This window comes from Haemorhous mexicanus, chromosome 8 (genome assembly GCF_027477595.1).
Source record: "Haemorhous mexicanus isolate bHaeMex1 chromosome 8, bHaeMex1.pri, whole genome shotgun sequence".
NCBI lineage: Eukaryota > Metazoa > Chordata > Aves > Passeriformes > Fringillidae > Haemorhous > Haemorhous mexicanus.
The window spans coordinates 25,498,019-25,513,115 of record NC_082348.1 but is presented as its reverse complement, the minus strand read 5'-3'; the positions used below and the strand labels follow the sequence as shown (position 1 = coordinate 25,513,115).

Below are 15,097 nucleotides of genomic sequence, written 5' to 3'. Positions count from 1 at the left end.
GAAAGGGGCGGAAACTGCCGAGGGAGGGCAGTGCGTGTGACGGTGGCCGAAAAGGCTGTGGGCTAGCGGCGGAAATTACGCCTGTCATCGTTCGCCTATAGCTTGCCGGAAACACCCGAAGCGGTTCGCTCCGGAGGTTGCCGAGCGCGGACTGCCCTGTACGGAGATTGCCGAAGAAGGCTCCGGAGATAGCCGAAGGAGGCTGAGGTCAGCGGCGGAAAGGCCCGAGGCCGCCGCCACAGAGGCCGAGGCGGAGCGCAGCCGTCCCGCGGCGCCGCCGCCCGTCCCGCGCCAGGTAACGGCGGTGCCGCCGCGGGCGGCTCGGTGGGCGCGGGTGCCGCTGCTCCGGGCGCCTCCGCCGCCGCCGGTCCCGGTGTCCTTGACGGGCCGGGCGGCGGGCCGGGGGCTGCCCCGCGGGCGGCGGCGCCTCCAAGGTGACCCCCGCGCCGGGTAGCGCTGTCGCCCGCCGTGCCCTCGGCACCGGGGACTGCGACACCGGGCCCGATGCCGCCGAACTGCTCTGTGGGGGAGCGGGGCCGGGCCGGCACTCCGCTGCAGGCGGAGAGGCCGCTCAGTGACGCCCTGTGTGTGATGTATAGATTGGTAGAGAATCATATCTTGCGTTTGGAGGAGGTAACTCACTGTCCCATAACTGTACATATAGTTCTGCATACGTGCTCCTTTGCAACTGGGGTAGAAGTTTTTACTCTGCCGGTTTAAAACTCGCCAGCAAACATTTGAACTGATAACAACAGTGCTGTTTTCTCTCTTACCAAAGCATCATGCTTCGACTGCTCGCTGTCCCCAGGACCTTAGCTGGGGTCACCCAGTCCTCCAGAGTATGTGGTAAGTGTCTGTAGTTTATATCTGGGTGTCTGGTGATAGTTGTATGTGCAGTTCGTTTATTGAAGGGCACATATGCATATGTGCTTTGCAGGCTGAGGGATTCTGTGTTGCACTGTTGGTAGAATTAGGATTCTGTCAGCACTCTATAAAGAAAATCAGGAGTGGGGGGTCTGATGGTTTCCATCTAGCAGTAAGTGAAAGTTGGTTTTGTTTTTTTTTTCCTGTGTCCTTCAGGGCGTACAACTGCAACAGCAGCCAGCAACCAAATAGAGGTGTTTGTGGATGGCCATCCTGTACTGGTGAACCCCGGAACCACTGTCCTGCAGGTGTGGGGAATGGTATTCTCAATTTTCTGGGACTTCCCATCTCACTTCTCGGCAGCATTTTCTGTTCCATACAGAAAAAGCCACCCATCTTTACATTGTTTCTTGCAATTCTTTAGGGTATTTTGATTGACTTGATCTTTAGGGCATTTTGATTGACTGTGATGCAATTTCAAGTGACAGAAATCCTTGGAGGAATTCAGTGTTTGAAAAAGAAAAATATGCCACGGTTGCTTGAAAGAAGATGCATGCAGCATCAATCCCAGCTGCAAAACTTTATTCAGTGCAATAACAGACTTCAAAAAATTCTGGTTGAACTTCTATCTCTGAACACTTTGTGACCTTGTAGTCTTTCAGAACCTGTACATTTTGTATCTTATTGCAGTGTGTCTTGGGTAAATGAGGGATTGTCTACTTTTAGTTATTAGTTGTTAGGATTCAGAGTGCTCATCCTTAGCTGCTTTTATTATTCTTGGTGTGGGAAGAAAGGGAACCTGGATCTCTCAGCCTGTACTGAGCATTGTTACTTTTCAGGCTAAAATTTCAAGTAAAGCTTTCTTTAAGAAGCTATTAAATGAAGATGTGGTATAACAGGTTAGAACATTAAAATACACAATACAGTGGTATTTCTTCTGGTAGGCATAGCTATAATGCTGTAGCATAGATCCCATTAGCTGTGGGGGTTTTATGCAGGAAAGGCTGTCTTCATCTGGTCTCTGGAAATCTGTTGGCTCTGTCCCCCTGTCTCTTCTGTCATGTTGCCTTTGAGTTTGGGGTCTGTTGAAGTTGAAGATTGACTGTGCTGGAGGATCTGTGTTGTTGGAAATCATTATGCTCACGGTGCTCTTTTTATGTTTTTCAATTTTTATTTTGATGCACTTTTCTGTAAAGAGTTGATGTGTTCTTAAAAAAGTTATTTATTGCTGGCAAAAGTTACCTGCATTGCCCTGTTGCAGAGAATTCTGTTATTGGAGGAAAGAATGAAATAGAGGTCAGTTAGTTTTTCTAACCTTTCTAAAGGTTAGAAAAACTGTGTTTGTAATTGATATCCTGACATTTTTTTTGCTTTGTCACAATTTTTTATTTATGGTCACTTCTTAAGATGAAAGGTCAAGTGCACTCTGTTCTTGAGCACTGACAGTGTTACTCTTTGAAAAGCTGCATGGTGTTTTCTGAGGTGGAACTGAAAAGTCTAACTAAGATTTAATTTTTCTTTGTTTCTTATTTTCTGATAGGCCTGTGAAAAGGCTGGAGTTCAGATACCTCGTTTTTGTTACCATGATCGTCTCTCTGTTGCTGGAAACTGTAGGATGTGTCTTGTGGAAATAGAGAAAGCTCCAAAGGTATTGTTTACGTTTCATAGGAATTGCAGTATGGAATATGCAATACAGAATTCAATAGGAATTTTTTTGCTGTGCTTGGGCCTAGTTTAAATCTTGTAAGTAATTGTTGTCATTCTCTTGGACATGAGCATTTGATAGCTGTGTGTTTGCTGTTAGATGCATTTTTTTTCTCTGTAGTTCAAGCTTCAGGCACACATTTTCAGCTGAAACTACATAAATAATAAACTTCAGATACTGTATGAAGTTACTTGTAAGATTAGTACGTGCAGGTTCATTCTAAGTAAAGATTGCAGTTATTTAGTAGTTTATATTTTATTGATATCTGTTGTGAAATATTTGATTTCAGGAGCGAACACTCTCTTCAGCAGTGCAAAGAAATCTGTGCACATTGTTTATGAGTTCAGTCTTGTATTACACATTTATACTCACACATAAAATTTTTTAGCTCAGCCCAACTTCAATTCCATAGTTTGAGCTTTGTGTCTCTGAATATGTTGAGCTATCACTAAAGGTGGAAGTCATGATGTGATTGAAAAGTAAGAGGGATTTGTTTACAGAGCAGGAGTTTTTGTTACTCTTACAGTAATCTTGAGAAGAATTTTATTCCAAGACTTTATACAGGCTTTGTGCAAATAAATGTCTTGTAAATGATTCATACTCTGAATTTCAGTTCTAGAGGTTTTCTAGATGACTGCTGAAGCTCTTTCATTTGCCTTGTATCTATTACAACTGACATTCTTAATGCTGCAACTGCTTGAATGGGGACTGGACATTGTAGAATTTTATATTTTGAATAAATCACAACTAATTTTACCTTTTTATATAGCAAATTATTAATAAATATGGCTTCTAGTGACTTAATCAGTTAGACTCTTTTTTTTTTTTTTTTTCCTTGAAGACCTATTTATTTCTCTTTATTTATAACAGATACCTATGTTAGAATTGCAGGGGGAGGAGGTGGGGTTTGTGCCCATGCTGAGGAGAAATAAATACATTGTGTTCATGCTTGTTTTTTATGGTGATTGCAGCCAGTTGCTGCTTGTGCCATGCCAGTTATGAAGGGCTGGAATATATTGACAAACTCCGAGAAGTCCAGGAAAGCAAGGTACCTTTCTTTTAGCCTCCTTTGACTGATTAGTTGTACTGTCTGCTAAATGATGTTAAGTTGACGTTAACTTCATTCTCTGAACCTAACAGAGAGGGTGTAATGGAGTTTCTGCTGGCAAATCACCCGTTGGACTGTCCTATCTGTGATCAGGGTGGAGAGTGTGATCTACAGGTACAACATCCAATTAAATTATGTGGACTTATACATAATGCTCTTGTCTTAGGTGAAGTTGTGCTTTCCAGCAGCCTGGATATGGGTGTGTTCTATTGTCTGTTGCAGGACCAGTCAATGATGTTTGGCAGTGACAGGAGCAGATTTAGAGAGAGCAAACGTGCTGTGGAGGACAAGAACATTGGCCCCTTAGTGAAAACCATCATGACTCGGTGTATACAGTGCACTCGATGCATCAGGTAAAGTCCTTTGCTTTCACTGAGGAGAGTACTAAGCAGGCATATTTGTGGCAGTTTGTTACTAGTGGAAGAAACCCCATGAGGAGTAGTCAGTTTTTAAAAAAGTTGTTTTCTGATTTTACTTAAAAAATTTATTTCTGTTAGTGACTGATAGCTGGTTTTGTGGAGCTACCAGAGAGGAAATAGAAAAAGATGGCCAGTGCATGAAAGTGAAATCAGAGTTCTGCAAGGCAGAACTGGTCCCATGGTGTTGGTGCCAGAATGGATATGTGACTTCCTCAGCCACAGGTGTAAGGTTTATTTATTTTTGATAGCCTCTGGTAGCTGTATTTATGTTGTTCTGTAGTCCTGAGATGCTGTACTGGCCAACTTGAGCCAGATGGAAAAGAGTACTATGTACCCAACTGGTTCTAGAAAGAACTTGTTACTTAGGACTAATCTTGGACTCAGTTAGTGTAATACAGTGAGTGTTGAACTGCTGTGTTTTTTGATATACTCCCCCTAGTTTTTGTAGCCCTCTCTGAAATCCTGCAGATGGTCCTGTATGTCATGGCGCTGACTAATGCACCTAAACAATTGTTTTCTTCTTTCAGGTGTATGAACTAATGTTTTATCTTAAGAAAATGGGATGAGGGCTGAAAAATGTTCTGTGTTGCAGTTGTACATACCAGACGTGTTTCTCCTTCTTTCTGCACCTACCAGGTTTGCTAGTGAGGTTGCAGGGGTAGATGACTTGGGAACAACCGGAAGAGGAAATGATATGCAAGTTGGCACTTACGTTGAGAAAATGTTTATGTCTGAGTTATCAGGAAATATTATTGACATCTGCCCAGTTGGTGCTCTTACCTCCAAGCCATATGCTTTTACTGCACGCCCATGGGAGACAAGGTAGGTGTCTTAACTCCTACTGAAGACACAGCTTTCTCTGTTTGTTGTACGCTTTATCTTAGAATATGTCCATCTGTGATACCAAGGGTTTTCTCTGGTTTTTATTTTCTGTGGTTTTGTTGTAGACTTTTCCATAGACTGAATCTAAGACAAATTTTGTTACTTACAGCTTATTTAAGAAAAGGAAGGATGTTATAGTTTGCAGACTGTTCTTCCCTTAATTTTACCCTAAAATGTTTTGGACTTGTAGGTTGTGCTGATTGCTTAGTAAAAGATGCATATAAAGGAAAATACAAATTCATTAACTCACTAATTGTTGAGGATATTATTTAAAATATCTTGTGCAACTAAGCTCTTCAGCCTCAGAGCAGACCTCTGTGTGATTTTCTTAAGTAGTTGTTTAACCCTAAACAAGACCTGAAACACAGTCAGGAGACAGAATCACAGAACATTAAGGATTGGAGTGGTCCTCGAAGATCATCTAGTCACAACCACCCCTGCCATGGGCAGGGATGCCCTCAGTAGATCAGGTTGGCCAAGACTTTATCCAGCCTGGCCTCGAACATAGGAACATGCTGGTTTGACCATCCCAGTGATACTGAAAATCCCTAGAGCTGTTGTAAGTAGTCTGGAGGAGCCGGGGAAGGCGTCTCCCCGCCGATGGCTCTCCGGGAAGGCGGAGGGTGTAATTACCAAGCGTGTCCGCTGGACGGCGCCCGAAGCACGGAGCCGGCCGCGGCGCTGGGTGCGAGCCCCGGCTCGGTCTCTCCGACAGCGATTTCGTCCCATCATAAACCAGTGGCACACCGTGACGGAATTACATCCTTAACCCACCTTCAAGAGATGATAAACAGCAAACAAGGAACACGTGCAGACAGCAAGGTGTTACATAACACAGCTCTGAGAACGTGTGCAGCAGCTCCGAGACCAGCGCTTCATACAATGAGCGCTTATAACAAATCTGTTTTCACATGCTTTGGTCAGATCTGTTGTTACCTCAACTCTTTGTGCCCCACACTGGATGCTTTAAAAGACTGTTGTGGTTTAACTCAGCAAGCAGCTAAATATGACCTAGCCAGTTGCTCATTTCAGCCCCTCATGTGGCATAGGAGAGAGAAAACTGGGGGAAAAAATGTAGAATTTGTGGGCTGAAATAAGGGCAGTTTAATAGGACAGAAGAAGAAAATTACAATAATTACAAAAGAACTAGAATGTACAAAGGAAGTGATGCACACTGCAATTGCCCAGCAGCTTTCCCCCTCATTCACATGCTGAGCTTTTTGCTGTGTGGTGCAGAACAATCCTTAGGCCCATTGGGTTCAGCTATCCTGCATGTGTCCCTACAGCTTCTTGTGCCCCCCAGCCTCCTTACGGTGGGAGAAGCTGAAAAGTTCTTGATGTGGTGTAAATATTGCTTAGCAACAACTAGAACATCCTTGTGTTATCACACAACTCTCACCCTAAATCTAAAATACATATCTATACCAGTTACTAGGAAGAAAATAGTCTCTATTCAGGCCAAAAATAAGACACTGGCTGCTGATAAATGAAAGACTCAAAGTGGTTTATTTGTTCTTCTAAACAGGAAGGTAGAGTCAGTTGATGTTCTTGATGCAGTTGGAAGCAACATTGTAGTGAGCACGAGAACGGGAGAAGTGATGAGAATTTTGCCAAGGCTGCATGAAGATATCAATGAGGAATGGATATCTGACAAAACCAGGTGTGTGGATGTGCTTGTACCCACGTGTGTTTATGCCTGCATCAAAGGCACAGTGTGGAGAACCAGAAATGTGCACAGTAGCACCTACTTTGGTGTTCAGCTGGTAGTATTGGAAAGCTACAGTGAGGAATAATTGTAAAATATGTTTTTAAATTCTGTAATTGAAGTTGCTGAGTTTTCTAATGTTCTTTTTAACATTTTTGTATTTTTGTAACATTTTTTCACGGTAACTTTTATTTCTGTTACTGATAATTTTCCAAGTTTTTGAGAAGGAAAAGTCAAACTTTCAGGGGAAATATTTCTTGGTTTTCTCTTTTCCAAAAGTCTGCAATTAGAAAACTCACTCACATAATTATGCACAATTATCATTGTCTTTGATGTTTAATGATATTTTTGGTGTTCACTTAGGTTTGCTTATGATGGTCTGAAGCGTCAGAGGCTTACTCAGCCAATGGTCAAAAATGAGAAAGGAGTATTTGTTTATACCTCATGGGAGGATGTATTACCTCGTGTTGCTGGTGTGGTAAGATCAGTTTTTAATATAAATAGTCTAAAATTAATTCTAAAAACTGGATGTATTACAAATATTAGTATCAAATTAATTATATTTAAAAGGATTTTTTCTTTAAGGTTAGAGGGGGACCATTGTGTTTCCACTTCAATTTCTTATTTTGACTAATATTTCCTGTTTCATGGATTGGACCTTTTAAAGAACTTTTTCTTATCATGGTTTCATTTGGAGCCTTGGGAGAGAAATTGCTTTTATTTAAATAGGAAAGTAAACTGTTTCTTCAGAAATTTACGAGGAAGCAATTTTCCCAAATACTCTGACCTATCTGAAGACATCTTTAAATTTATTTAAACTGTGCTATCACCACTTTTGCCATCAAAGACATTAAGTCTGTATTACTTATATCTGAAATGTGCTTTCCTCAGTGCTTTCTCTGTGTGGTGATTGATTCTGCAGCTCAAATGAAGTGCTGCATGACTGCCCTGGATTTTGATTAAAAATTTTATGTGGGTGAAGTAGAATTGAATAACTGTAATTGAACTTTCCTCAAGGATGTTTTTGCCCATGGTACAGTAGCAGGGTTTGTTACAAAGACTATTTCTTCTCAGATAATACCTTTAAGTTTACTACCAGACTTGTGTAAGGGAAGTTTGTATTCTGTCTGCACTGTGGCTTTGTTAAAATAAAAACATTCACCACCCTTCCTCTCTCACCACACCAAATGAGAATTAGCTGCACCTGAGTGATAACTCAAGTGGGAAAGACCTGCATAGAATGCAGAGAGCTCTTCTTTGCTTATCATGAGTTCTGAATGAGCTGGAGCTGCTGCCTGGCAGGAATCAGACATCACTGATCAGTTTGTGCTGCTTCAGGCCAGCGGTAGCACTGTTAGCTTTGGCATGCTCTAATATAACAAATATTTACCTGGGCTAAATAAGAATTTATTTCAGCCGTTTCTTTTGTTTATGTTTATGCTTCCTTTCTCTGCAGCTCCAGTCAGTGGAAGGTAAGGATATAGCAGCAGTTGTAGGAGGGCTGGTGGATGCAGAAGCACTAATAGCTCTGAAAGACCTACTGAATAGACTGAATTGTGATATGCTCTGCACTGAAGAGATCTTTCCTACTGCTGGAGCTGGGTAAGAGGACAGGCAATGTCTGTCTATAATTAGTATGTTAATAAACTTTGCAGTCTGCAGATCATTTCATGGCAATATTCTGAAATTAGCAGGAATAACAACTAGTAATGCATTAGCAGGATTTATTTGAATTTCCAGTCCTCACATACAGAGAGTATTTATGGATTGTGAGTTGATTTGTAGTCTACTCCAGCAAGGGTTGCACGCTTACTCCATGTTGTACTGAATGTACAGCTGCTGCAGTTGGAGTCAGTCACTGAAAGCCAGTTACACTCTGTTGTGAGCTGGATAAGTTACTCTATTTCTATTTGTGGTGTAAAAACTTCAGTACATTTATGATTAGTAATTTGGATTGAGAAATCTCTTCTTTGTCTTTCTTTTCCTGAGATGAAAAAGTATTTTGAGCATTTACAATCTTGACCATTGCTTCTTTCCTTTCCTCTGCCGAATTCTTATTCTCTTTCTTCCATCTTTTTGTTATAGCACAGATTTACGCTCCAACTACCTGCTGAATACCAGGATTGCTGGGGTGGAGGAGGCAGATGTCCTCCTTCTGGTTGGCACCAATCCACGCTTTGAGGCGCCGCTTTTTAATGCTAGAATTCGGAAGAGGTTCGTGTTCCTTGGTGGTGAATAAGCACATGAATCCATCTGGATTTGATACGGTGCTGCTTGGCTGGAGCTGCAGGCAGTAACTTGAGAGCATTCGTTCAGATGGGATCACTGGATTTAGTTCACCTTTTAGTAAAGGGAATGGTAATTTATGTGTGGAAAAAGGGTAGTACCCTATAGTGTAGAGCTAGTTCATTCTTGCTTTGACATTTTACATTAAGTTCATCTACTCAGACATTTATTCCTTTGTTACATTACACAGACACCTCAGATTTTCTGTTTTATAGAAGTCTGTTCAAGCATATTCCTTAAAGATTTATTTTCAGCATCAGTTTATTGCTTTTTGTACTGTAACAAATCAGATGTGCTGAGTTTAGAAGCCATCATTCCAGTTTAACATTTTCTTTGCCACATAGTGTGGCTTTACCAAACTTTTGAATATAGCTAATTCAATTTTAATGAGATATGTCAGTATGAGGCAAATGAGATCTATAAAAGCCCTGTCCTTCTTAATGCTGGGATCTTTGAAAATACATGATTTTAAACAGTAATGGTGTTGACATTTTGAAAGGAGAAAATGCAGTGAGACTTTTGAATGTGTGTTTTCATGTATTGTTATAAGTCTGTGCCATGAGAAGCTGCAAAAAAGAAAAATTTCTAACCAGCTAAATTTTATGTGTTTATCTAAGAAATAAGTGGATTTCTAAAACTGAATTTGCAGAAGCTTGGGGGGAGGAGGGAATTGAGTTATGAACTTGTCACGTCAGGTGTGTTGCTGCACTGTTTCTGGAATATATCTAGAGAAATAATCCTTCTAAAAACCTATAGGCTTGCTTAATAGCCAGAATAAAACTAAACTGCATCTTGCCAAAACAATCAATGCCATTTAAATTCCTTTGCAATCCTATTTTAAGTGACTGCCGAAGTTCTAATTAGTGGCTTTTGTTGGGTAAAACTCTGTATTTCTTTAATTTTTATAAAATGTCTGTTGTATTTTCAGCTGGCTTCATAATGACTTGCAAGTGGCCCTTGTTGGCTCTCCTGTGGATTTGACCTACAGATATGAACATCTGGGAGAGTCCCCACAGATACTTCAGGAGATTGCTTCTGGCAAGCATGCCTTCTCCAAGGTACACAGAACTTAAGAGTGTGGCTGTTAAATTCCACAGGTATTGAGGAATAATCTGAGTTCCCTAGAGACAGATTTGAAGAAAAGTACCATCTTGTAGATGGGGTTATTTGTTTTTAATCAAATGCAGAGATGAAGTAATGATTAGTGTACACCAAGTGTGTATAAACTGTGTAATATATTCAGGTGTGTAAAACTTTGCAGTGCAGGAAACTCCTGGGATATTTATTGTCATAAAATAGGCTGTTCCAGGTGCTGCTGTTTCCACTTGAATGTGTGGTTATTGAGTGTACAGTTGTGTACTGACAAGGTAGTTTTCTGCTTACAGCAGTTTCTCTTGGCTTTAGCTCTAAATGAAACAACGACCATTTTGGAACCGTAGGTTTACGTGGAAGACTTATGGAGAAATCAGGGATTTATTACATTATCTGTACCAAGAATTGTCTTTGTAGCTGTGGAATGAGTTTCTGATTGTTGGCTTGCACAGGTCCTCGACAATGCCAAAAAGCCAATGGTGGTGGTGGGCAGTGCAGCCCTGCAGCGCAGGGACGGAGCTGCCATCCTCGCTGCTGTCTCCAGCATTGCACAGAACACCAGGGCCAGGAGCGGTGCTGCTGCTGATTGGAAAGTCATGAACATCCTACACAGGTTTGCTTAAAAACTTCTTTGGGAGCAGCTTGCTTGCACATTGGGCTGCACAGGTTACCACAGTGTATGTGTACAGATTGCTTCTTGTACACATAAGCAGCCTTTTGGGTTAAAACCTGTAGGGAATGTAAAAAACAGAAATACAAGCTAGCAAAAACTTCTTAATAAAAGTGGGTTCCTTGACCTGGCTCTCCATGAGTTATTATTAATTTATGATATTCAAATGTAGAATTTAAGGTTTTGATTTAGACATGGAATACAAGAGGGCTTAATAACATCTACTGCAGTAGGATGCACAGTAGACCAGTGTCGCTTGGTAAATGACTGCATTTTATCTAGAGGAAAAAAAACAAAATGGCAAGAGTATTTAAATAATATGGTTTCTTTGTTTGGGTTTTTCTAATATTCCTTTTACTGTGCAGCTTCTCAACTGAATAACTAACAGAGATGCTTCAAAGATTTCCATTTGAGAGCTTTTAATCTTTGCTATTCAGTTTGTCAGCATAATACTCCTTTTAATAGACAGGCTTCTCTTTGAACAGTCCTTCACCACTCCCTTTCTAAAATTCTGTCAAATTGACCAGCTCTGTAAAGGAAAAATTATTTCACCAAATGTAATGGCTTCTAATTCTGGAGACTCAAAAAATTTTTTCTGCCTAAAGCAGCCTCACTGATGTAAAAATAGTATAGTTAGAGCAGGGCTTGGGCCTCTGAAGGAAACTTGAATATAACATTCTGCTGCTGAAACTGAAATATTTAGTACCAAAATAATGATGAGTTAAAGAACACTCATGGTACAAGTGTGGTTTGGCAGTCTTTCATACTGACTTCCATACTTCTGGTGCACCATCCGTTCAACCTTAAGTGTAAAAAGCAACCTAACTTACTGAATCCTCTATGTCTGACTGTGTCAGACAAAATGAGTTACATTGGAAGGTCTGTACTCTAGAGAGAATCTTTTTTCTTTCAAATAAGACTGGTGCCTGATCATGGAGGATTATGCAAAACTGTTGCTTTGGAAGACTGACAGAAAATGGAATTATTAGTTCATTCTTTTAAAAGTATTTTTATGTGTGAATAAATGAATAGTGATGAAATAGTGGCCTTAAGTCTTTGATGATTTTGAGTAGCTGATGGCCCCAGTCTTTCGTGTTCCACGTGAGTGCCCTAAATTAAAGGCCTGATGAGTTCCATTCATAGCTGAAATATCATCTGGAGCATCAAGCTTCACCAGTGAGCTGCCTGCCACTAGGTTCTGACTTTCAATATCTGCCTTTATTTTTGCTATCCCATCTGAAATAGGTGAGATTCCTTGTGAAGATTTTAAATGGTGTCAGGTTGTCAAATGCAAAACTAACTCTATACTCTGTCAAAAATTTCAGCTGCCTTTGAGCTTCATGTTAGGCTTGTTACTAATAGGAACCTCTTATGTCGCTTCAAAATATTTAGTCAGAAAAAGAAGTTAGGTCTCCTCTGATGGGAGAATTCTGAAATTACTTAAAGTCATGATGTATTTGTTCCTACAGGGTTGCAAGCCAAGTTGCTGCTTTGGACCTGGGTTTCAAGCCAGGAGTGGAGGCAATTAGGAAAGGTGCTCCCAAAGTGTTGTATCTCTTGGGAGCAGATGCGGGTGCTATAACACGTCAAGACTTGCCAGAATACTGTTTTATCATCTATCAAGGTAATTAGTAGATGCAAATTAAGACATGTTGCTATCTTGATAGTTGGAGAAAAAGCATAAACAGTGGCATAAATCCCTTTGAGGAATTTTTGTTTCCTGCCAGGAAAGGGAACTTCTAACACATAACTGAGTTACTGGTTACCTATTTTTTTTTAGGTAAAGATAGGAAACTATTGATGAGTAATAAGGGAATGTAAACCAGTATAGGGCTTCTGAAACATAGCTTCAAACCTGGCAGACAAAATAGCATTAGTTTCCAGCTAAAACATGATCTTATGTCAATCTCAGAATCCTTGTTCCAAGAACCTCCCAAATCTGAGTGACTATGGAGACTGAAGTACCATTTACTCCTGCTTGTAGTCCATTCATTCTCCCCAGAGTATTAGCCAAGTAAGACCTCAGAGCAGCCAGCCTCATGGGCCAAGCAAAACTTAGAAAATCCTTTCTTTCTGGGAACACACAAATTCTGTCTTAGTAAAGCATTTCTTTTTATTTTGACTTACTTCTGTCTCATGGTTGTGTACTGTTTCCTCTTTCCATGTATTTAGGGCATCATGGGGATGTGGGAGCTCCCATGGCTGATATTATTCTCCCAGGAGCAGCATATACAGAGAAAGCAGCCACATATGTGAATACTGAAGGTCGGGCCCAGCAGACAAGGGTAGCAGTAACACCTCCTGGGATGGCAAGGGAAGACTGGAAAATTATTAGAGCTGTCTCTGAGGTACTGTTGCTGTTATAAGTTGCTTTTAATAAAAATATACTGAGAGGTTAAGTTCCTTTTTGTAAACATTTTCCAATATAAAAAAAGGAAGGTTTTCAGGATAACACATAGTTTTAAGAAGTAATGTTCTGTATTGAATCCTAGGTTAATTCTCTGAGTTAAATCATACTGTTTCCCTTTTGAAGATAGTTCTAATGTTGCAGTTGCTGTATACTGTTGGAATGCATAATGGGTGAAGCTTTTCAAATTTTACAGGTCTTTGTGAAGTGCTGTAGAGGAAGCTGGTTCTTGCTTTTTAGAAAGAAAACAGCAGATATGGTATCATTAGATGAAGTCAGATATATGCTCACTACTTAGAGGGAACAAGATGCATTGATAATTGCATCAACTTTTATCTCATTTGGTGGTAAGCTAAGGAAAATGCAAGTATGGAAGGAGACAAGGACTTCCTTTTGTTTTTATCCTTTGTATAGCAAACAGGACAGCCTGGTTTTTAACAGCGGGAAGCCCTGGCCATGTAGGCATCAGAGGTTGAACAGAACACTGGCTTTGCTTCAGTCTGTGCATTCTAACTGCCTGTGTTTTCAGGAGTGTAGACTTTTCCTTACTTTACTTTAGAGAAGTTAATGGATTGGTAGTCTAAACCACTCTGAGTTAAATCCCTAGACTTGATGGCATTTCTTTCTGTGAATCTCTCAGCTGGCTGGTTTGACCTTGCCTTACGAGAACCTCGATCAAATACGGAAGCGTTTAGAAGAAGTATCACCCAATCTGGTTCGATATGATGATGTGGAAGAAGCAAACTACTTCATCCAGGCAAATGAGTTGGCAAAGGTAAGCAAAACTGAAGCACCTTGGATGATTTAGTGCTGTTACATAGCATAATGCCTTTTTGAAAAATCTTCATATGTAATACAAAAAGCATTTTTTGACCTACACTGAATGCAGAATTTACTAAACAAATGCTTTGGTAACAAGCTCCTATCATAGAGGTGACTTTCTTTTCCTTTCTTACCACAGTTAGCAAAGCAACAGCTTCTTGCTGATCCTCTTGTTCCACCTCAGCTCACAATAAAAGACTTCTATATGACAGGTATGTATAGTGTGGTCTTTCCATTCTGAAATCAGAACATTTTACTTAGCTTTACAGTAAGGTTCTTATGATTAATTTAAAGCTTTTCATTAAGATCCATAGGATTTGAGTCTTTTGAAGAAACAAAATTTTTCAGCAAAATTATTTGAAATTTACATAAAGCACAGACTGTATTTTCATCTAAGTGATTTTATTTATCCTCTTTGTATCCAGTCATATAATAAATTTATTTTTTATTGTGTCTGTGCACTGACATGTTTGGAATTTTATTTTTTTTACAGATTCCATCAGTAGAGCATCGCAGACAATGGCCAAGTGTGTGAAAGCTGTTGTTGAAGGTGCCCATGCAGTAGAAGAGCCATCCATCTGCTAGAGACTAATCAGACTTCCACCACCTTCTTCTAGGTTTTTGTTGCAGTTTACTGCTGTGACTGATACATTTTTTCCAAAATCTATTTGACAGGCTGTTGTATTTTTTTTCCCCTTCCTTCATTCACATTTTCATCGCTTCAAATAGCTCCATCTTACTGTAGGACTGTTGTGTCTGAGGGAACATGCAGCACTCAACTTACTGTACCCAGAGGCAGGGTACATGATGATTGTATACAAATAAATTATAAATACCAAGCCACCCCATTACCTGTGTAATTCATGTAGCTCATGCTTCTTCCATGAAAAGAATTCAGTACGCAACTCAGTAAGTCTTGATTTTCTGGGAAGGGGTTTACATGGCAAAAATACTAGATTGTAACTTCCTTCCAGAGTATCCAGGTATGTTAATATTAAACCCTGGTCAGAATGTGAACATGCTATTTTTGTAATGTACTTTTAAAGCAAGTTGTCCCTCAAACCTGGTTTATGCCAATGTTCAGACCTAGCTCTGCTCTGGATACTTGTGTGTTTCTTCATTTAGTTTCATTTGGGA

At 40.3% G+C, this 15,097-nt stretch overlaps 1 protein-coding gene across 2 annotated transcripts; it reads left to right on the top strand.

Moving 5' to 3' along the window:
• Positions 1–98: 98 nt before the first annotated feature.
• Positions 99–14,808, top strand: NDUFS1 (NADH:ubiquinone oxidoreductase core subunit S1). 2 transcript variants are annotated; one of them, XM_059853272.1, is made up of 19 exons: positions 99–295; positions 779–846; positions 1,081–1,172; positions 2,405–2,512; positions 3,541–3,617; positions 3,710–3,791; positions 3,900–4,030; positions 4,733–4,918; positions 6,504–6,638; positions 7,047–7,161; positions 8,140–8,285; positions 8,769–8,897; positions 9,898–10,027; positions 10,514–10,674; positions 12,201–12,355; positions 12,904–13,079; positions 13,779–13,913; positions 14,100–14,172; positions 14,454–14,808. In XM_059853272.1, exons 2-19 carry the CDS (start codon positions 783–785, stop codon positions 14,543–14,545), a joined length of 2,187 nt encoding a protein of 728 aa, XP_059709255.1. In that variant the 5' UTR covers positions 99–295; positions 779–782; the 3' UTR covers positions 14,546–14,808. The 2 variants fall into 2 exon arrangements, with proteins under 2 accessions (XP_059709255.1, XP_059709256.1); XM_059853273.1 differs by lacking the exon at positions 99–295 and adding an exon at positions 486–633.
• The last annotated feature ends 289 nt before the right edge of the window (positions 14,809–15,097 follow it).

What these genes read in the sequence shown, in the direction of transcription:
- NDUFS1 (XM_059853272.1), top strand. Translation starts at nt 783, where the DNA reads ATGCTTCGACTGCTCGCTGTCCCCAGGACCTTAGCTGGGGTCACCCAG. An exon ending in GAGAAGTCCAGGAAAGCAAG is followed by an intron (nt 3,618 to 3,709) that starts GTACCTTTCTTT and finishes TGAACCTAACAG; the next exon opens with AGAGGGTGTAATGGAGTTTC. An exon ending in TTATTAGAGCTGTCTCTGAG is followed by an intron (nt 13,080 to 13,778) that starts GTACTGTTGCTG and finishes TGAATCTCTCAG; the next exon opens with CTGGCTGGTTTGACCTTGCC.